The 18558-nt window shown below is 37.4% G+C and overlaps 1 protein-coding gene across 1 annotated transcript in view; it reads right to left on the bottom strand.

Moving 5' to 3' along the window:
* fam135b (family with sequence similarity 135 member B) overlaps positions 1 to 18558 on the bottom strand; it is a 37875-nt gene that overhangs the window by 11513 nt on the left and 7804 nt on the right. Inside the window, exons 2-12 of the mRNA XM_057354542.1 lie at positions 18381 to 18472; positions 14733 to 14812; positions 11625 to 11764; positions 10394 to 10464; positions 8391 to 8564; positions 6129 to 6255; positions 3224 to 3377; positions 1516 to 1565; positions 1275 to 1430; positions 507 to 580; positions 268 to 422 (exon numbers count right to left, since the gene is read on the bottom strand). Coding sequence (XP_057210525.1) covers positions 268 to 422; positions 507 to 580; positions 1275 to 1430; positions 1516 to 1565; positions 3224 to 3377; positions 6129 to 6255; positions 8391 to 8564; positions 10394 to 10464; positions 11625 to 11764; positions 14733 to 14812; positions 18381 to 18460 — 1261 coding nt within the window. The 5' untranslated portion in view covers positions 18461 to 18472. The remainder of the gene's footprint in view (positions 1 to 267; positions 423 to 506; positions 581 to 1274; positions 1431 to 1515; positions 1566 to 3223; positions 3378 to 6128; positions 6256 to 8390; positions 8565 to 10393; positions 10465 to 11624; positions 11765 to 14732; positions 14813 to 18380; positions 18473 to 18558) is intronic.

Genomic DNA, 18558 nt, shown 5'->3' with positions numbered 1-18558 from the left:
CTCTGACTCACTCGCTCACTCATTTATTTACTCGCTCGCACGCTCGCTCACTCACTCACCCACTTATATCTTTATTTGCTCGCTAGAACCCCCCACTCATTTATTCATTTACTCACTCACTCACTTGCTCACTCATTTCTCTATTCACTCACTCGCTCGCCCCCTCACTCATTTATTCACTCACTCTTTCACTCTCTCACTCCTTTAAGTCATTTGTTTCCTAATTAAATCATTTTCTCATTCATGTGTGTTTTAATTGGCTGTCACCTAAACAGGGCGTGTCCACGTATCTGTCCTCAAAGATGATTGGCAGGCTGCTCCAGTCTCCGTCAATGTCCAGACATTCCACAGGCAGCGGAGGCATTCGGAGCAGGTAATCTGAGTTCCGCATGTCTGCAGCCACCTGCGCATGTCTGTTGATCCTGCAGACACATGCAGGTCAGCAATTAAACACAGTTGTCCAATGATTAGTATGTGAGTGGGAGTTTGTGTACTAAAACACTCACAATTCCTCCTGAAACGTGAGTGAAGATTCTTTCAGATGTTCAGTGAAAAAGTACGCTTCTGAAAACCTCCGGACCTGCACAATCACACATTACTCAACACTGTAGATCTCAATATTCCTCAGTGTTTAGCTAAACACGTGACATATTTCTGAATAGATGACATATAAAACCTGCAATTAGTCACTCTAGATTTTGCTTTGTGTCAAATTATGTCTCCTTGCTGTTTTTGATGCATTTGTCAAGTAGACATGTTTAATGCATTACAGTCTTATTCCCAGATCAACCAGTGACAAAACACATACGTCTTTCTCACCGCGCAGAATGACTTTATAACAGAAGCGGGTTATGAGGAAATATTACGGCTCCAGTAACACAGGTAAAATAACATCTTTTCATCTTCTTTCATCATTATAATAACTCAGTGTTATAGAATTAAAAGCTGAGCTGTCCTGTGGGCAGAATTACTGCATATATCAGAGAAGATGGGCTTTCTGTGACTGCTGAATTGGCCCAAGGGAGGAGTGAGGGATGCTGGGAAATTCAGCTGTTTATTCTTGGAATTATGTAAATAAATTGCACACTAGTGACAGATTTGACTGCTGCCAGTGTTTTGCTTGGATCTGTAGCAAGCAAACATCCATTAACATTTCAATTGTGATATTGTCTGTACCACAATAACAAAAACTGCCTTTTTAATTTTAAGCTGTACGTGTACATCTTATTCATTTGGCAGACACTTTTATCCAAACAGTTCAAAGTCTCTCTCACCCTGAGCGTGTGGTGTTCCTGGGCCAGATAAGAGCGGATATGTGGATTAGGAACTGTGGCTTCCAAAAACTGAGTCCAAACAGCAGACAGCCGAGCACAGAGATGGTTGAGATCTTTACTGATCTGTTCTGCGACCTTCTCATGACCACCCTGTAACTACACAGAGAGAGAGTACAACAATAAGACCATACTGACCCATGTTATGGTGTTTCAAAATAGCTTATTAATCATATTCTCACACCTGCAGTTGAATGATGAGCTGGTTTAATGTTTCTTCATTGGGCAGGTCCTCTAGAAATGAGAACATGAGAGAAAAGTGAAACGATGACAAAAATGTTGATAGTATTCTTTGATGACTTTATATCACCCAAAAATGACAATTCTGTTATTTACTCCCATCATGCTGCTGGAAACCCATAGCCTAATAACAAAGTTACTTAGTGGAAAGTTTGAAAATACGAAGACTGAGTACGATTTTAGAGTCCAAGCTCATTTTTTGTGAAAACATGGATTTGGGTCTGTGGCTCACACAAAGACGTCATATGGTGTCAGAAAATGTATACAGTATATAGTATAGTACAGTACAGTATAGTAACAGCTTCTGGTTAACAATCCAACATAGTATTTATTTTAAGTTTTATTAATGTACATAGTGCAATTTATTGCATTAATAACACGTATTCTGTCCGTATGTTTCATATTTATATCCTATTTTATTGACTACTGTAACTATTGCCAAAAAGCATGTAAGAGTTTTGCATCACTGCAAAACTGTGAAAAACACAAAAAAGTGCATAGTGCCTACTGTAATATATGGAATATTATGTTTATTTTTGTGCTTTATTGAGTCTGACACTATGGACGGTTTCAAAGTGACAACTTAAACAAACGTTACTGCGTTCGTGGACTGCCCTTAACTTCCGGTACACATTCACAAACAATAGAGTGCCTGTAGATTAGAGCTGTAATTGGCCCGACAAGTACATTTTGATTGACAGCTTTTTAAAAGCCCGAACCCGTTTACAGCTCGACATTAGGCTATTCAAATGTGAGCACGCACACAGCTTTTTGTCAAGAATGCGTCATTTATACATGTTTTAACATAATTTATTAATGACTAACGTAGGCTATAGGCCACTTGGAAGTTGGAACAAAGAAATAAAATAAGTCCTCTGTAACATCGTAACATCTCACATATCCCACTGGCTCATTATTCTCATTATGCACATGGTCAAAACTTTTCCTCATCTCAGACTTTCCTTTAGTTGCTGGTGCAACCAAAACGTCATCGCCAGAGGCAAGCCTCCGTTTCACCTCCTCAGCATCCATATTCGCATCTTTCTGGCGCTAATCGGAACGCATCACGTGACCGCTCATTTACCGCGCAAGACCGAGCCCGTGTAAAATGATAGAAATTAAGACCGAAACCGTCGGGTTCGGGGAAAGATCTTCAGCTCTACTGTAGATTATTTCTGATAGCACGCAAAAGAAACCGAGAAGAACCGCTACTTTGAATTTAAACTGCGATACCAAGCTCAACCACTAGATGTCAATGTACCAAACGGTTTCTTTAAATGCCGCTAAACTACAGGACTCATTCAACAAATTGTTTATTTAATAAAACGAACATACAACAAAATTCAACAAATCGTTTATTTAATACAATTTATTATACAATAAAATAACAATAGTAATTAATATTAACATAAATTACATAAAACATAAAAAGTTGTTAGTTATTAGACACTAACCAAACCCAGACCGTAAGTTTACAGCAGTCCAGGCACGCTCGCGCGTAAAGTATTTGTCTAACGTCTCCTGTTGTGTTCCACAGAAGAAAGTAAAGCGGGTTTGCTGAATAAATAATGAGTGAACTTTCATTTTTGAGCTGTTTGGAAAAGAAGTAAGTGAGTATTAAGCAGTCATTACATAAGAGGTTGTGTTCGTACCCATGTCTATGCGCTGGAGTTGAGGAATCTCCTTCATTAGTGCCGTGTGATAGGAGCGCAGACCCCTGTGAGCGGCCAACAACAGTTTACAGATGTGCCTGTGCCACGTAAACGCTCTCTGAAGACAGTTCTCTGATGCCACATAAAAACTGCCCTACACACACACAGGACATGAGAGGTCAAAGGTCATACATTACTGTGTGTCACATTTCTTCCCTGTTATTTCTGCACAGACATAACCAGCTTTCATAAATACAGAACAAAGCCTTTCTCAGACCTACAACTTGAGTTCGAGAGCTACTTTTGAGTTCTCATAAACACTCATTAGTCATTTAACACACTCACGTCTGCCGATGGTATTTAGACAAAAAAAAAAATGCAAATAGTTTTGCTCAGATGCTGCTCTATAATAGCTCATTGCATGATTCTGTAATGATTCAAATATAATTTTCGTGTGTTGCGTAAAGCGATCTGCTTGTAGATATTATGAGCAGCCGAGTCGCAGCTGTACGTTTATTTTGGCCTGAAGCTCAATAATTAGATGAAGATCAAAAGCAGTGTAAAAGCTTACGCACAGTCAGTTTCCCAGCCGTAAAAATGAAGTTTGTATACGTGGCACTCGCTTATGAAGGCGTCCTGCCAACTGCTAGAAATGTTCACGTTCAGCAAAAGTGTAAGTGCACACAGAATTGCAATTGTTTACAATACGTAATGATCCGTTTTATTCGATTTACAGCATCCTCGGGATAACTGAAAGCTCTATCAAGCATGATTTATTAATGTCACTGTGTTTAAAAGATACAGTCGATAAATCTGCGTATGAGCATCAGCGAGCTGTGAAATTGTGATTATAATGGGAAAATCTTTCTAAACCAGCAGGGGCATCGCAATTCAGCACCATATGACATCAAAACTTGAAGATTTGGTTGGTTAACAACAATTGCTGAAATGAGTGTTTTGACCGTTGGGTGGCACAAGCCAATATAAACAACCTGATCTCATGGGAATACGTAACTATTTTAAGAGGTGGTGATTTTATACAATGTTTTTATACAAAGTTATTAGAAAGAAGCAAGAATGAAGTCCCACACTGTAAAAAACAACTAGTAGGATTTACTTAATTTTTTGTGTTATTTGTGCACAAAGTGCAAAAAAAAGTACAAAAATAATTTAAAGTAAAATCTACTTAACAACATCTGTGTGCAAAACTTGCTCAAATAATCACAATAAATTAAGTAAATCCTACTAGTTGTTTTTAACAGTGTACCTATAATCTTAATGTTACTAAATACTACAAATGTACGAATGAGATTGTTATGAATTGCTATTTTATAGTAAATAAATCTTGTCACATGACACATTACCTCACTCAATGTACCTGAAGGTAAAGTGCTTAACGCAAAGGATTTTTAAATGCAAGATTTTTTAGCTCTATACAAATAAAAGGGGCAGGTAAATATCTCACATGTTCACAGTCATATTGAACACTACTGGGCCGTTATATCAAATACATACCTGTGTGCGTGAAGCATATATCTCAACTCTTTCATTATACGTTTGAAGCTTTGTGCTCTATATTTACTTCCGTCCCTCTGACACACACTTAAACAGATGCGTGCCGTAAGAATTCAACCTCCGTCTCTCTCTTTTACTCTCTCACCAACATCTGTTCTGGGCTTTATGTCGAAATGTCTCGTGAATTTTTGTCATGTGATGTCTATATAGCAGTCCCAAAAAGACAGGCAGTTGTATGATTGTCATTGCATTATATTAGATTTCTCCTGAGAAAAGAGAGAGTCAGAAATCTCACAAATGTCTCATTAATGTCTCAAACTCAAAGTCTACAATGAAAAGTCGATATAATTAAAGAACTCAATATGAACTCAAACCTTTCTCAAATTTACCCAAATCTAGATTATTTTACCTCTAATATCTGCATTAATTTAACACCTCCATATTCATCATGTGTTTCAACAATTGACTCATTTATTCCTAGAAAATTTGAGAAGAAACATCTGGGACTAAGTTGATTCTTAAATGAGAACTCCATCAAACATCCTGAGCTATAAAAGAGAAACGTCTGAGCAATAACATTTTCTTCTAGAAAAACAAGGTCAAAAAACATTTTAACATGCCCATAGTTAACGTGATAAACTGCACCTGTGATTATTCATACATCAGCCACTTAAAATCATTTTGACAACAGCTGGCGTGAAGCGTTGCAAAAATAACTCCATGACAATGTCTCATCTGTTTGCAGATGCCAAATGGTGCAATATTTTGTTATTTAATGCACCAACATTTTGACATTTTTTTAATTGGCTGACGGGTCAAAATACAGGAGCCATGTGCATTAGTTCCAACGTTAGAAAGAGAAAAAAATCCCCCAACGATCTTCCAGTATCTATTTCATAGAGAAAAGTCGAGGAAGTGGAATCTACAAAACGTCATATTACAACAATATAAGTTAAAAGTGCTGAGTCTGGCGAGCTGTTAAACCCCGGATGGAGTGAGTGAGAGAGAGAGAAAGAGAGAGAGAGAGACGCTTGCTCTACATGTTTGAGGCCGTTAAAGCTGAGCTTGTTACTATGATCAAACACAGCCTCGCTTCCACCGACACGCTGTACTTAATAAAACGCCCTGCAGGGGGGGTGTTAACACAGGAACCCTACAGAGTGACGACACCAGTTTACCGGCTCCTGCTTTAATGGAATTCTCCGCAGGGTAAAAAATCCTCATTCAGCCAATTGGGTGAAAAGTGGAGGGCTACTTTATCCACAGTGTCGACGGATAGATTTGTGGCAGGTCATATTATACATTGCTGTTGCTAAATGTCTGTGTTTCAATAACAGAGAAACATTTCTACAAACAAATTATTTGAATCATATTCGATGTGTAAATTTACCTCTGTCAGAACAGGTTTGCAATACCCCGCCCCGAACATCAGATTCTCCACTGACATCATAGAGGGCGGAGCCTCACTCTCAGGAGAGCCTCTACCAAGCCACGCCCCTTTACCGCTCCGTGTAAAACTTGAAAGAAACGTAACAAAATATTAGTCGCTCTACAGCGATCGCTGTTTGCACCTGTTATCGGTTAAATTACGGCACAAGTTCTCAGTGGGAATGTCTACAGGACGATTCATCAACCATCCACTTAGAAAAGCATTTATACAGGGTATTTGTCTAAAAACAAGTGGCACACAGGAATCCTGTGCTTGCCAAAGATGCCCAAACGTCCCATTAGCCAGATAAAGCTGTTTGTAAATGTCGGCTCTTAAAATATTTTTCTCTAATGAGGCTTTTGTTCTTCGAATTTTATTTTACAGCTGACAAACACGCTTCGGGTTTGAGCGCTGTTGCACAGAATTCAAAAGAACAATACTATTAATTATTCTGACCATCTAACTTTTTACACTCAGGAGCAGTGTTGGGTAAGTTACTCTGAAAAAGTAATTAATTACTAGTTACTAATTACATATTCAATCGTATAATTCGATTACTGTAGAAATGACTCTCTCCAAAAAGTATTTAATTACTTATTTCTAATTACTTTCAATATCTTGTATCAACCTTGATTAGTTAAGTGATTCAAGGATAGACACGAAACGACTAAAATAGAAACTATAAATAAATAAAAAGAAATAAATACTATAAATACATACACTACAAACTACATAAAGTACTTTTATTAACTGACTAAAGTATTACAAATGTGACAAAGATACATTAATGCATTCATTTTAAAGTTAGACTTTGAATTTTAATGTCAATTCCACTATTGTATACATTGCACAGTATTTAGTTCAATTACATCTGAAGAAACTAATTAAATTACAGAAAAAATAAGAGTAATCCCTTACTTTACTTTTTAAAGGAGAAAGTAATCAAATTACAGTAACTAATTACTTAGTAACTAGTTACAGCCAACACTGCTCAGGAGAGACAAATTCAAAAATATTCACTCCAAACTTAAACAGTTGGGTTACTCGTGTAGTCACAAACACATTGTGCTGCCGTTTATCAGCAAGTTAGTAATAGTAGTGTTTGCTAAAGAGAGCGACTGTTGTTTGTACTCCTGAGGTCTTATGTATATCTTTAACCCTACATCTTAAAACTTAGGGCCAGCTTTACTAAACATATCTGCGGGTGATTTACTAACAAGGTGCACATTAAAAAACCCAGGCGCAATATCTTATTTCCATAATGCCCAACGCAATCTGGGCGTTAAATAAAGCAGCAAATACCAGTAAAATGACCAGCGCAAACCTTAGTAAATCACGTTGCGTGATTCATTTAAATATTCTCCTCCCGTAAAGTTTGTGTCTGAAGAGGAAACTCCTACAAATGCATATGCAATAAGGTCAGTCGCAAAAACAGCCGTGTCCACGCCTTTTCAGCGCTAATTTTCACTTCGTGTCTTTAGTAAATACAGTTGTTGTTTTTTTGCCAAAATAGGCATTTGCGCTGCTGCAAGCGGCTGGTAAATCTGGCCCTTTCATGTGTATGTGACTTGTTGAGGTGTTTGTAATAATATTTTTGATGTTTTACATTTGCACAACAGGCTTTAAAAACTTGGCAGACAGCAAAACGTCAAACTGCATCGTGCCACAAGCAGACGCAGGAACAGAAGTTGATAAAAAAGTGCACTAAGAACACTTACAGTATATAATGTACATAAAGTGCTCTATTGTTACACATTAATTTTGTACTTATGTTTGAAGAGTTTGGTTCCAAAATCAGATATTCATGCATATGTATAATTTTGTATAATATATATATATATATATATATATTTTACTTCTATTCATGGTGCCTCAAATTTAGTAAACTTGGATCTTCTTGTGTTTATTTTAAGAAGTACTAAAAATGTTTTTTGTATAATAAGTACACATTTAGTGCATGAAAATAGAGCACTTAAAGTATATTTAATTTTACTATAGTGCACTTTTTTCACCTGGGTTAAAGCACTAGTAAAACATATCACTTCTAAAAGACATGTGAGTGCTTTGGCGATGATGTTATGACTGACATATTTTGTATAATTTATACTACAGTGCATCATAACAGTAAATCCTCAGAGCCTGTTTGTGTGTAAGATGAATTGTGTACTTCTCATGAAAAACATGTTGTAAATGAGGAGGGCATCAGTACGGGCTCGCCTTCACCTGATCAACGGCTGGTGCAGTGCCACCAAGGCGGCGTGAATAGAGACGGAGATCACCGACAGATGGAAGTAATCGAACATGACGGGCAGGTGATGGTGAAGGCCATGATGTGGATGGAAGTGAAGACCCAACGTCCTGCTGCTGATCAGAGGCACTGAGGAGATGTCCGCCAACCTAACATCACACACACGTTTTGATAAGAAAAACATTTAGTCAATCGTCAAACACTAAACTATTAAATTGTTGTTATATTTTGTCCAAAAACAGATACAGTGTGATGATGAGAAAAGGAGCAACTAAAAACAGGAGAAGAGAGAAATCTCAGGAGATGTGGAGACTGTTTGAGGAGCACAGACATGGACGGCTAGTGCAGATAATGAGACGGCCCTCTCGTCTCAGGGGCCGCTGATGATCTCGGCTCTGAGGCCCGGCTGCAGGTGAGAGACTGCAGTAATGGCCCTCGCTCACGCTGCTTGAAAAAAAGAACGAGTGTGTGTGCGCACAATGTTGCGCTTACTGCTCCTGATTAAGACACACACGCATGCTGTGCCTGCCTGAGGTTCTACCACACTCTCTCACCGCAGCACGTTAAATAAAGACAGCAAAAGAAAGATTCAGATGGGATGAAAAAGAGTGTGCCTCTAACGGAATAGTTACTTTAATGGAATATTACTTTGCAGTATGCGCTACTTTTTAAATAGTATGTGAACCTGTAACATCTTTCAATGTTGCACATTTAATTTAGTGACGTTTGACATCAATACATTTTTAGTTTTATGTAGGACATGTAATGAAATGCTTGGTACTTACTCCCACAGTTTATGAAATGATATACTGTAGATAAGTAAAAAATAAAATGAAAGAAATCCCCAAATTTAAGAGAATTTACAACATAATATAAGTGAAATATATATGTGCAAAGCATGCATATGAATATAAAATGAATACGCATAGCAATTTTTACCCTAATTGTGTGCTGAAAAGATGCCTTTACATTTGTCTGATCGAATAAGCGCAAAGTGTCCTGTGTTTGTTTAATTTTTGATACAGTTTGCTAAAGGTTGTGCATCTGGGTATTGTATGCATTGTGAACATTTGGATTTTGGACCGCTTTAGATTACAGCCCGCAATGTAGCGCAGAATTAAACAGGATTTACAGCGTAACTAATTGTAACAATAATGTACCTCTACAGTACATATCTGTAGATAAAGTTTGGTGAATAAATGGGTAAGAGTAAGGAAAATTAAAAAAAAATATTTATGAGGGAACTTCATGCCATATAAACATCCAAATCAAACCGCTCTTAAAATACTTGATTATAGTCTCAAAAGATCCACATTGATTTGCACATTTTACACATTAAAACTCATCAAAATAACTTATTATTTGTGACCAACGATCCTAAAATCAATCAAATAAAAATGAATCCTAAAGTCAAAACTCAAAATTACAGTTGACAGACAGTCTTCATGCTTCATTCGTGCTGTTTTGCTTGTGCAAAAACTGAACAAATCATTTCCCCTTATTTAATGCTTGCTATAATAATAATAAAATAAGAACCTCGTTCTTAATGAATCTCCACAGTATCTTATTTATGGGTACATTGTGATTACAAAAATGTAGTGTATGTTCACGCTAAGATTGTTGTATAGCATGCTGCAGGTCATGCATACCACGTTAGATTAAAATAGTTACCCCTTGGATTTAAAATACTTACAGTATAAATCGTTTTTTGAATTTTCTGACTTCTTTACTCCCCAAATTTTGCATCATGTTCCCCTTTACCTACAGATATGTACATTATTCTTACAAATTAGTTACGCTGTACATTTTGTTTAATTCTGCGGTAAATTGCGGGCCATAATTTAAAGCTTTACCAAAATTTCCATACTGCAGATACTGCAGAAAAAAGGGGTGTGATACTTGTTAAAAATCGTATCGAAACAATAATATAGTAAGGCAAAATGCAGAGACATGGATGAAAGAGGAGAGAGATACTCACTGCTGTTCATTGTCTGTAAAGTGCAGATCTAATTTAAGCTGGACGTCCACTTCGCTCATGGCTTCTTCCACCTGAAAGAGACATCACAAAACTGCGAACAAAACCAAGACCTGAAGTACAGGATTAAGAGTCAGCGGGTATTTTAAAGGAAAGAGAATCTTCATGATCAATCTTGCACCGCTCTAGTGTTTCATCAATTAACCAATCGATGTTGGTTAACGCACTGTCTGAGAAAAATCAAATGCTATTAATGAAACAACAGAAACCGTTCAGGTCTCATTCATGTCTGTGGTTTGAGGTCAATTTTAATAATTAATGTTTGTTTTAATCCATAACCTTACACGTGAATAATTGTGCTAGTGAAGCTCGCCCTGGAATACCTCGCTGATTATTTTCATGGCTATGTGCTTATGGAAAAACCACATGAATTTTACCTGCTGGGGTTTGGGAACATTTCACATATGCTCGCAATGTTTCACGTGTGCACATTTTGGGCTTCGAAAGCTATTTCCATGTGTAAGTAAACAAGAGCAGATCACGCTTCCACGTGCACATGCAATAAACGTGTTTACGTGTGAATATCCTATTTTTTTCTATAAGGTCGCTTAAATGAAAACATGATTGTGGAGGATGTATTATGAACCCAGAGAAATCTCACTGCACACCGATCTCTGAAAACAAACAGTGCCACTTCAATTATTGATACAAGGATTGATTCGACTTGCACTCTGGGGAAATGGAAAGCTATTTTTAGACTTTTATCTCTGAGAGAGACAGAGAGAGAGAGAGAGAGAGAGAGAGAGAGAGAGAGAGAGAGAGAGAGAGAGAGAGAGAGAGAGAGAGAGAGATGGAGTGAGACCAGAAGGAGAAGAGACAGAGATAACAGTTTTAAGGTTAATAGAAAAGATGGCAAAGATGGCTGTAGAAATCAGACCTCTCCCCCTCCCTCCCCCTCCCTCTCCCTCTGTCTCCCTCTCTCCCTCTCTCTCTCTCTCTCTCTCTCTCTCTCTCTCTCTCTCTCTCTCTCTCTCTCTCTCTCTCTCTCTCTCTCTCTCTCTCTCTCTCTCTCTCTCTCTCTCTCTCTCTCTCTCTCTCTCTCTCTGTCTCTCTCTCTCTCTCTCTCTCTCTCTCTCTCTCTCTCTCGCTCTCACATTTCATAACTTTTCATATGAGCTAGTCTATCAAAGCCAACGTTGCGAAACGAAAAAATAAACCTGCAAGCAATACTCACCCTTTCTCCGTCCAGCAGCAGGTGAACTCTGAAGTTCATACGGTCTTCAAGGGTCACCTCTTCATTCCTGTAGAGGATCTGAAATATCCGACTGAAGACCCCTCCATCATGAACCCCGGCGGTGACGAAACTGCACTCGCCTGTCGACAGACACAGAACAGACACATGGACTTCTCCACTCTTCACGTCAAAGCTCAACGACTGTCAGCAGAGAGAGAGAGAGAGATTTTCATTCATATTCAGCGTGTTACGTACAGCTTTTACACTTACGCCTGATTTGTGTGTTTGTGACTATGAAAACTTTTAGAAATCTATAGAGAAAGCTTGAATCTTTGAATACTTCGCAACAAATTCTTTCAAGCCTGATAATCCGAGGTAAATTTTATTTTAATTTTACTTTAATTTCTTACCTTATCTTAACATTTTCTCATTTTAAAATTTATTTCTAAGTAATTGAAGGGAAAAAATCTGAGGCAAGTTCAATAAAACAATTCATCAGCATCAGTATTCTCCTGTGAAAGAATCCAGTGTTTTTTTGTTTTCCACCGGGTCACTGACCTCACCCTAAAACAGCAACTGTCAAGAACATAACCATCAAATCCCCATCCCCGCACAGTGAGACAGAGATGGTGTCTGTGATGAGAACAACTCAGCGGGGTTTCTCTTCCGCTGTGAAGATGATAGCGAGTGTCAAAGAGGTGCAGAGTGACACGGCGAGGGTCTCGCTTAAAGACAGACCCCCACTGAGGCGTCTGTCTCGCTCACCCTCCGACTGTCTTTCTCTCTGTGTCGCCCAAAACTGTTCTACATTCGGCTGATAACCAGAGAGAGTCTTACCGTAGAGTCTGATCTTACCAGAGGAACCATAGAGAGTGTTTGTGATGGATGACACAGACAAGAGAGAGAGAACAGAAGTAGACGTTTACATTTCTCTCTACATGTACTGAAAAACCCTTATTTCAATTTAAAGTAGATAGTTCTTTTCAGTCATGTCACTTCTTTAATGTTCAATTTCTGTATGGTGGTAGATATAAAGTCCTAAAACTTTGAAAAACTGAGTTTTGACGTAAACACAAATAATTGTTTTTATTTATCTGCACTACCGTTCAAATGTTTAGGATAAATTGCTCACTTACTTTATTATTAATATTTTTTCCACGTATTAATATAAAAACTCACAACGGTATCCCAAATATAACTGGGAAAATCCAAAATAAATCAAAACGTGTTATATTAAATTATCTTTAGTGTTCACCCTTTACCTAGAATTTGTAGAAATATTTTCTTGGCATTTTATCAACCAACTCTTCACTTGAGATCCCTGAGGTGTTTTTGAAATGAAATGTAAATTCCTATTTATTATGGGCTTTTATTGGCAGATTTTTCTTCATTATTCCACCAACATCATCCATTTCAAAAACTTTTTTTTGCAATAAAAAAAAATATTTTCAGACATTTAAGCATATGTCTTCATATCAAAAGTATAAATGTTGATCTATACTTTTGACTTTTTTTATTAATACAGTATACATGTTTCAAATGTTTTCTTTGTCTGCATTAGTAGGCAGATCACTTTGTTCGGTCAGTCAGCCAAATGTCCAGATGACATTTTAAAACTGGAAGCTGAAATAATTTCGGCGCAAGAATGCTGGATGACGAATCCAAAATGGCCACTGATGCCAGTGAGTGTCTGATTCAAAGCTCTGCTGGTGTTCAGTCAGACGAGCAGTGCCAAGACTCAATGTCAGACAGAGGCCGAACACACACACACACACACACACACACATGCGCGTCAGTCAAACGTACCTCAGTTTTATCTCTCATGAGCAGAACTAAAGCTCAATCAACTGCACTTTTCTCCCACACAAACTATCATTTATATTCTCTTTTTCTTTTAGGGATCAACGTCTCTCCTCCCTGTGTTTTTTTAATCTGGATGATTAACTCTTTAATCTGGATGTTTGCTTTCCAAAACATCTTTAAAACATTCCTTGTTAAAAGTGAAACAAATCCTGCACAGCGTTCATGATTAAATTTGACGTTCATCAGATGTTTGTTTAAAATATATGACATGCTCTCTGCTCTCTGAAGCAATGTACTTTTGCAGCGACAACCTGTGTGCTAAAATGTTGTGTATAGCAACAAAGTCACATCTGAACATATTTGCTGTTTAATATACACAGATATGTGAAACGAGATTTCCAACCAGTGAGCTTTCCATGTGGCTTACAAGCGCTTGTAAAGGGTACGTTTTTCATCATTTACGTGCGCTCATGTCATTTCAAACCTGTATGACTTTCTTTCTTCTGCAGGACACGAAAGAAGATGTTTTGAGAAATGTCTCGGTGGTTTTGTGACTTCACAATAGAAGTCAATGAAGTTCATTCTATTGTGAAGTCACAAAACCACCGAGACATTTCTCAAAATATCTTCTTTCGTGCTCCACGGAAGAAAAAGGAATACGGGAGGACAGCAGTAAAAAATACACCTGTTTTTCTCCTTCTCAGGGGTGTGAATGTAAAATTGGAATGAAATCTCACATCAGTCTTGTGGTTTTATCAAGTGCTTCTCAGAAACGTGTTAGAAAAGAAATCTCAGTTTTTTGAAAATGGTAAGGCAGATTTATAATGGGCATTTAGGCCTTCCGGCCAACTTGTATGTGTTTTACAATAGTTATTTTGGATCTTTTGAACACGGAGTGTCCTAACCAGGTGTCAACAGCAACGTATAGACTGATAATTGCGTGCGTGACCTAAAAAAATGAAAATGAAACTTCCTGAATGTTGTGGAAACAGACCGTATTTTTACCTGACACAACATGACCGAGCAAAGAAAAGCTGTTACCTCGACTGCAGTTAGATGGCTATGGTTTACACTAAACAGGACACAGGTAAATTACACCTTGTGTAAACACATGAGCAGTCTGAGGTCACACTGGAGAATACATTGAGAAACTTGATTTGTCTTGTCAAAATGTGTTTATATGACACAAAAGAAATAATGAATCTGATGGTTTCATATTGTGGTATTGTTTGATAGTCATATTCATGTACATCAAGGTACATTTCTTTCTTAACAATATATATACAAGACCGCTGACATTCTCACCTGTATATCCAGGTGTTGTGGCTGTGATCCTGTGGGGGATTCGAGGTGACACACGCAGACTCGCTCTCACCTGATAGAAGCTGTAAAAGACAGATGAATCGGCACACGCATTTAGACACCAAACACATCAAAAACGACTTGTCAGATTGACGGCTTCTGAACACGTGACGTATAGAATTGCATTGCAAACTCCATATACAGTATAGCAAACCTGCATAACGTTAGATTTGACTGCTAGCCCAATGTTCTTTGTATTCTAATATAACATTTATCGAGGACATATTTAAAGGGATAGTTCACACAAAAATGAAAATTCTGTCATCATTTACTCAGTTACTAATGCCAGTAACCAAACAGATCTCATCCCCCATTGACTCCCATAGTATTTATTTTCCCTACTATGGCAGTAAACAGGGAATGAGATCTGTTTGGTTGCTGACATTCTTACAAATATCTTCCTTTGTGTTTAGCATAACAAAGACATGTTTACTGGTTTGTAACAATCTGAGGGTGAGTAAATGACAGAATTTTCAATTTTGGGTGAACTATCCCTTTAACTTGCAGATTTTTCATTATACTGGAGCAGATGCTTCACCAGTGCACAGTTTCTTCTGAAGGATATTTGTTCCGTCTGCTGTCTCTAACATATGGCTTTGTGCTGGTTTTCCCTGGAGATAAACTGTAAGTGTCCTCCGTATACTGCAGTTCTGCTCTATGGGTCTTCGTCATAACATGTCACACATGTCAAAACGTGTCAGACAAATCTGCTACAACAGTTCACAAGTACACGCTACAACACGTCTACAGCGGGTTATGACGCGTCCCCGGCATATGTTTCAACCGCCACACACATCAGAGACTAAATAAAAGGATATGGCTAAACAGGTATACGTTAGAGAGTCATTATTGAATTCATCACATCTATAGGCACACAACTATAAGATTGTTTATCTCTCTCTCTTACAGGGGATTACATCATTTAGCTTCCCAGTTTATGTGAGCGACAGTCAAAGATCTGCAAATCTGATGCTTCAGTTTTGATTTAATCTCATATCAGACGCAGTGAGCTGAGCACCATCCAGCATGACCTCTACTCCATCAGACCCATGAATGTTACATCAAAGAATAATTATGAAAACACATAGTTTCTCTGTAGAATAACAAACAGTTAATCATACGCAACAAAAGTAGAGACATTAATTTTAGAAGTAAATCAGATCGGTTTTGATTTCACATCTTCTTTAAACACACGGTTAGCACCACATTGATTACCCTGAAGCTCTGCATAATAAAGAATAGGAAAGGTCACATCAACACGGCCTTGAGCCAATATCACAAATGAGTTCTATTCAGATCCCTGAACAATGACCTGAACAGTCTCCACCTACTGCTCACAGTATGACAGCAACATAATGTGTCAAAACAACAAAACCAATCATTAATCTGCTGAACCGGTCTCCTCTGACGTGTCACAAAGACACTGAGTAAATGTTTATGACGAATAGGGAGAGCTTATTCGTTGTGATTTAGGAAATTTCAATGTGCAATGACACGGTGTATAATATATGATGTGGGATGATAACCTCTTGCAGTGTAGGCAGTTTTATTAGATTATGGAGGTGTAGTCTTGTGATGTAGATAATATCATAAAAGGAATGTGTTGATAGAGGATAGCAGTGGCTTCCCACAACCTTTTATGCTTTTATTGATCGAAATATTCTCACATCTATGACTGTAAAAATTACAGTCATACTTTAATTTAATTGATGATTTAAATTGTACAGCTTATACATGTAATATAAATTAATATTTCTTGGTAAGACTGCCTTTAAATAGTATGCTGCCCCCTCAGAATGGAATATTCTCCAGATGAACTTGCATAGTTTGGTGTCATGTAGTCATTTTAGAGCGTTATTATGTAACCAGAGTTAAAATGCTTTTAACCCGGCTGCTCATCTTGGCCAGTACACTTCTGTAAAAGATATTTAAATCTCTAGTCTCTATCCTGGTCAAATATAGGACAAACAAAATATATATATATATATATATTTTAAAGGTTTGTGTTTACATAACATATGTCTATGTACTGTGCATATTCATTTTGTATTTATAAATACAAACACATACACACGTATACATATTTAGGAAATATTTACATGTATTTATTTACATTTACCAATAATTGAAATGATATATAAATGTTTATAAAAAATATTTTTCTTAAATATATGCATGTATGTGTATGTGTTAATAAATACAAAATTATGCACAGTACACAGATATATATTATGTAAATACAAACTTTTATTCTGGATGTGATAAATCGCGATTAATCTTTTGACTGCCCTAATTTTATTATACCTTATATGCTTTTTAATATATACAAATAAATCAATATTTTTATATTGTTTTTATTTTGTTTTAATATTTCTTTCTATTTTATTTATTTTGAATGTACAGACTTTTCTGGAAAAAAATACATTAAAGCCACAATATGGAATATGTTGACCGCTATATGGCGCACTTTCGAAACAACAACAAAAGGCGAAGCTAAATGACGTTATGTTGGAGAGTGGAATTATGGGACATGTCATTTTCACCATCCAGAGGCGTATGGAGATCGCCCATCATGTTCACGAACGAGGTAATGAATGAATTTTATTTTGTCATCGTAATGAATTAGCTTGCAAGAAACGTGGAATGTAATGCTACGTTAGCCCGCGACTGATATTGGACTTTGTCAATTGGTTTGGTAGCGTAATGCTACACAGTTTTACGTGTTTAAAACAGTCATACAGTCGTCGTTTAAAAAGTAAATTGGAACGAACCCACAGCATTTACAAGTAACGTTATTGGCTACATATTTTTGTGCGACATATACTGTGTTTCATAGGGTAACTGCATTCATAACTATTCAAATAATCTGTGCATGAGTATTTCGTACAATAAAAACAAATGTGCTTACCTGTCTTTTAAAACACATGCGAGAGCGGAGTCTCTGTCTAGTCCAAGTTGGTCGCGAAGCTCTCTCCATTTAGAAAACGTCACGCCGATATTAATCCTTGTTTTATTTCTTCGTTTGTCCATATGTCTGCTTGCCTCATTTGGCCTACGTTTATGCTTTTTTGGGTTTCCTTTACTCGCCAAAGCGTAATCGCGATCCATAATAACAGAACAACAGATGCTGCGTCCCAGATGCTGTATAACCATTCCGCATTTGCGTGTTGCCGTAGTTTCTACAACCGGAAACTGAGGGTAGTGCGGAGCAGCGGATATTAAGTCACTGATATGCGACAAATACAAGGGAGACAAGGGACGGGCCATTATTTTAAATAGGAATTTCTTTGGATTTGCACATTCTTGGGAACATTTGGGATAATGTAAGTACACAACTGCATGAAATATATCACACAGAGCATGTGATTTTTGGATATTTCGTATAACAAAATTATTCCATATTGTGGCTTTAATGACTTCTAATTATGTAAATGCGAAGAGACACGGACTACAAGCCACAAAATCAGGCCAATTCATTCTAATAATTGGATGTTAAAAGAACAGAACGTGACTTTCTGTGTTTTGAACTCTGGTTTGCTCTGGAAAGCCGTTTATTAGAGCTTGAACCCTGCAGTAGAACGACTGACTTACCCTCTCTGGAAGAGATCCACATTGTGAAACTTGTGCAACTCCACCGAGAACTCCACAGTGCCCTGAACTTCTGACATCATCTATTCCATAACCTGTAAGAGACGAAGACAATTCAGGAGCAGCCAACCACTTCCAGACTTTCATTTCCCTCCATAACACGGCTCGTGTTATTCCATTG

The sequence above is a fragment of the Triplophysa rosa genome, linkage group LG16 (assembly GCF_024868665.1).
Source record: "Triplophysa rosa linkage group LG16, Trosa_1v2, whole genome shotgun sequence".
Lineage (NCBI taxonomy): Eukaryota > Metazoa > Chordata > Actinopteri > Cypriniformes > Nemacheilidae > Triplophysa > Triplophysa rosa.
This window is presented reverse-complemented; position numbering and strand designations above follow the sequence as displayed.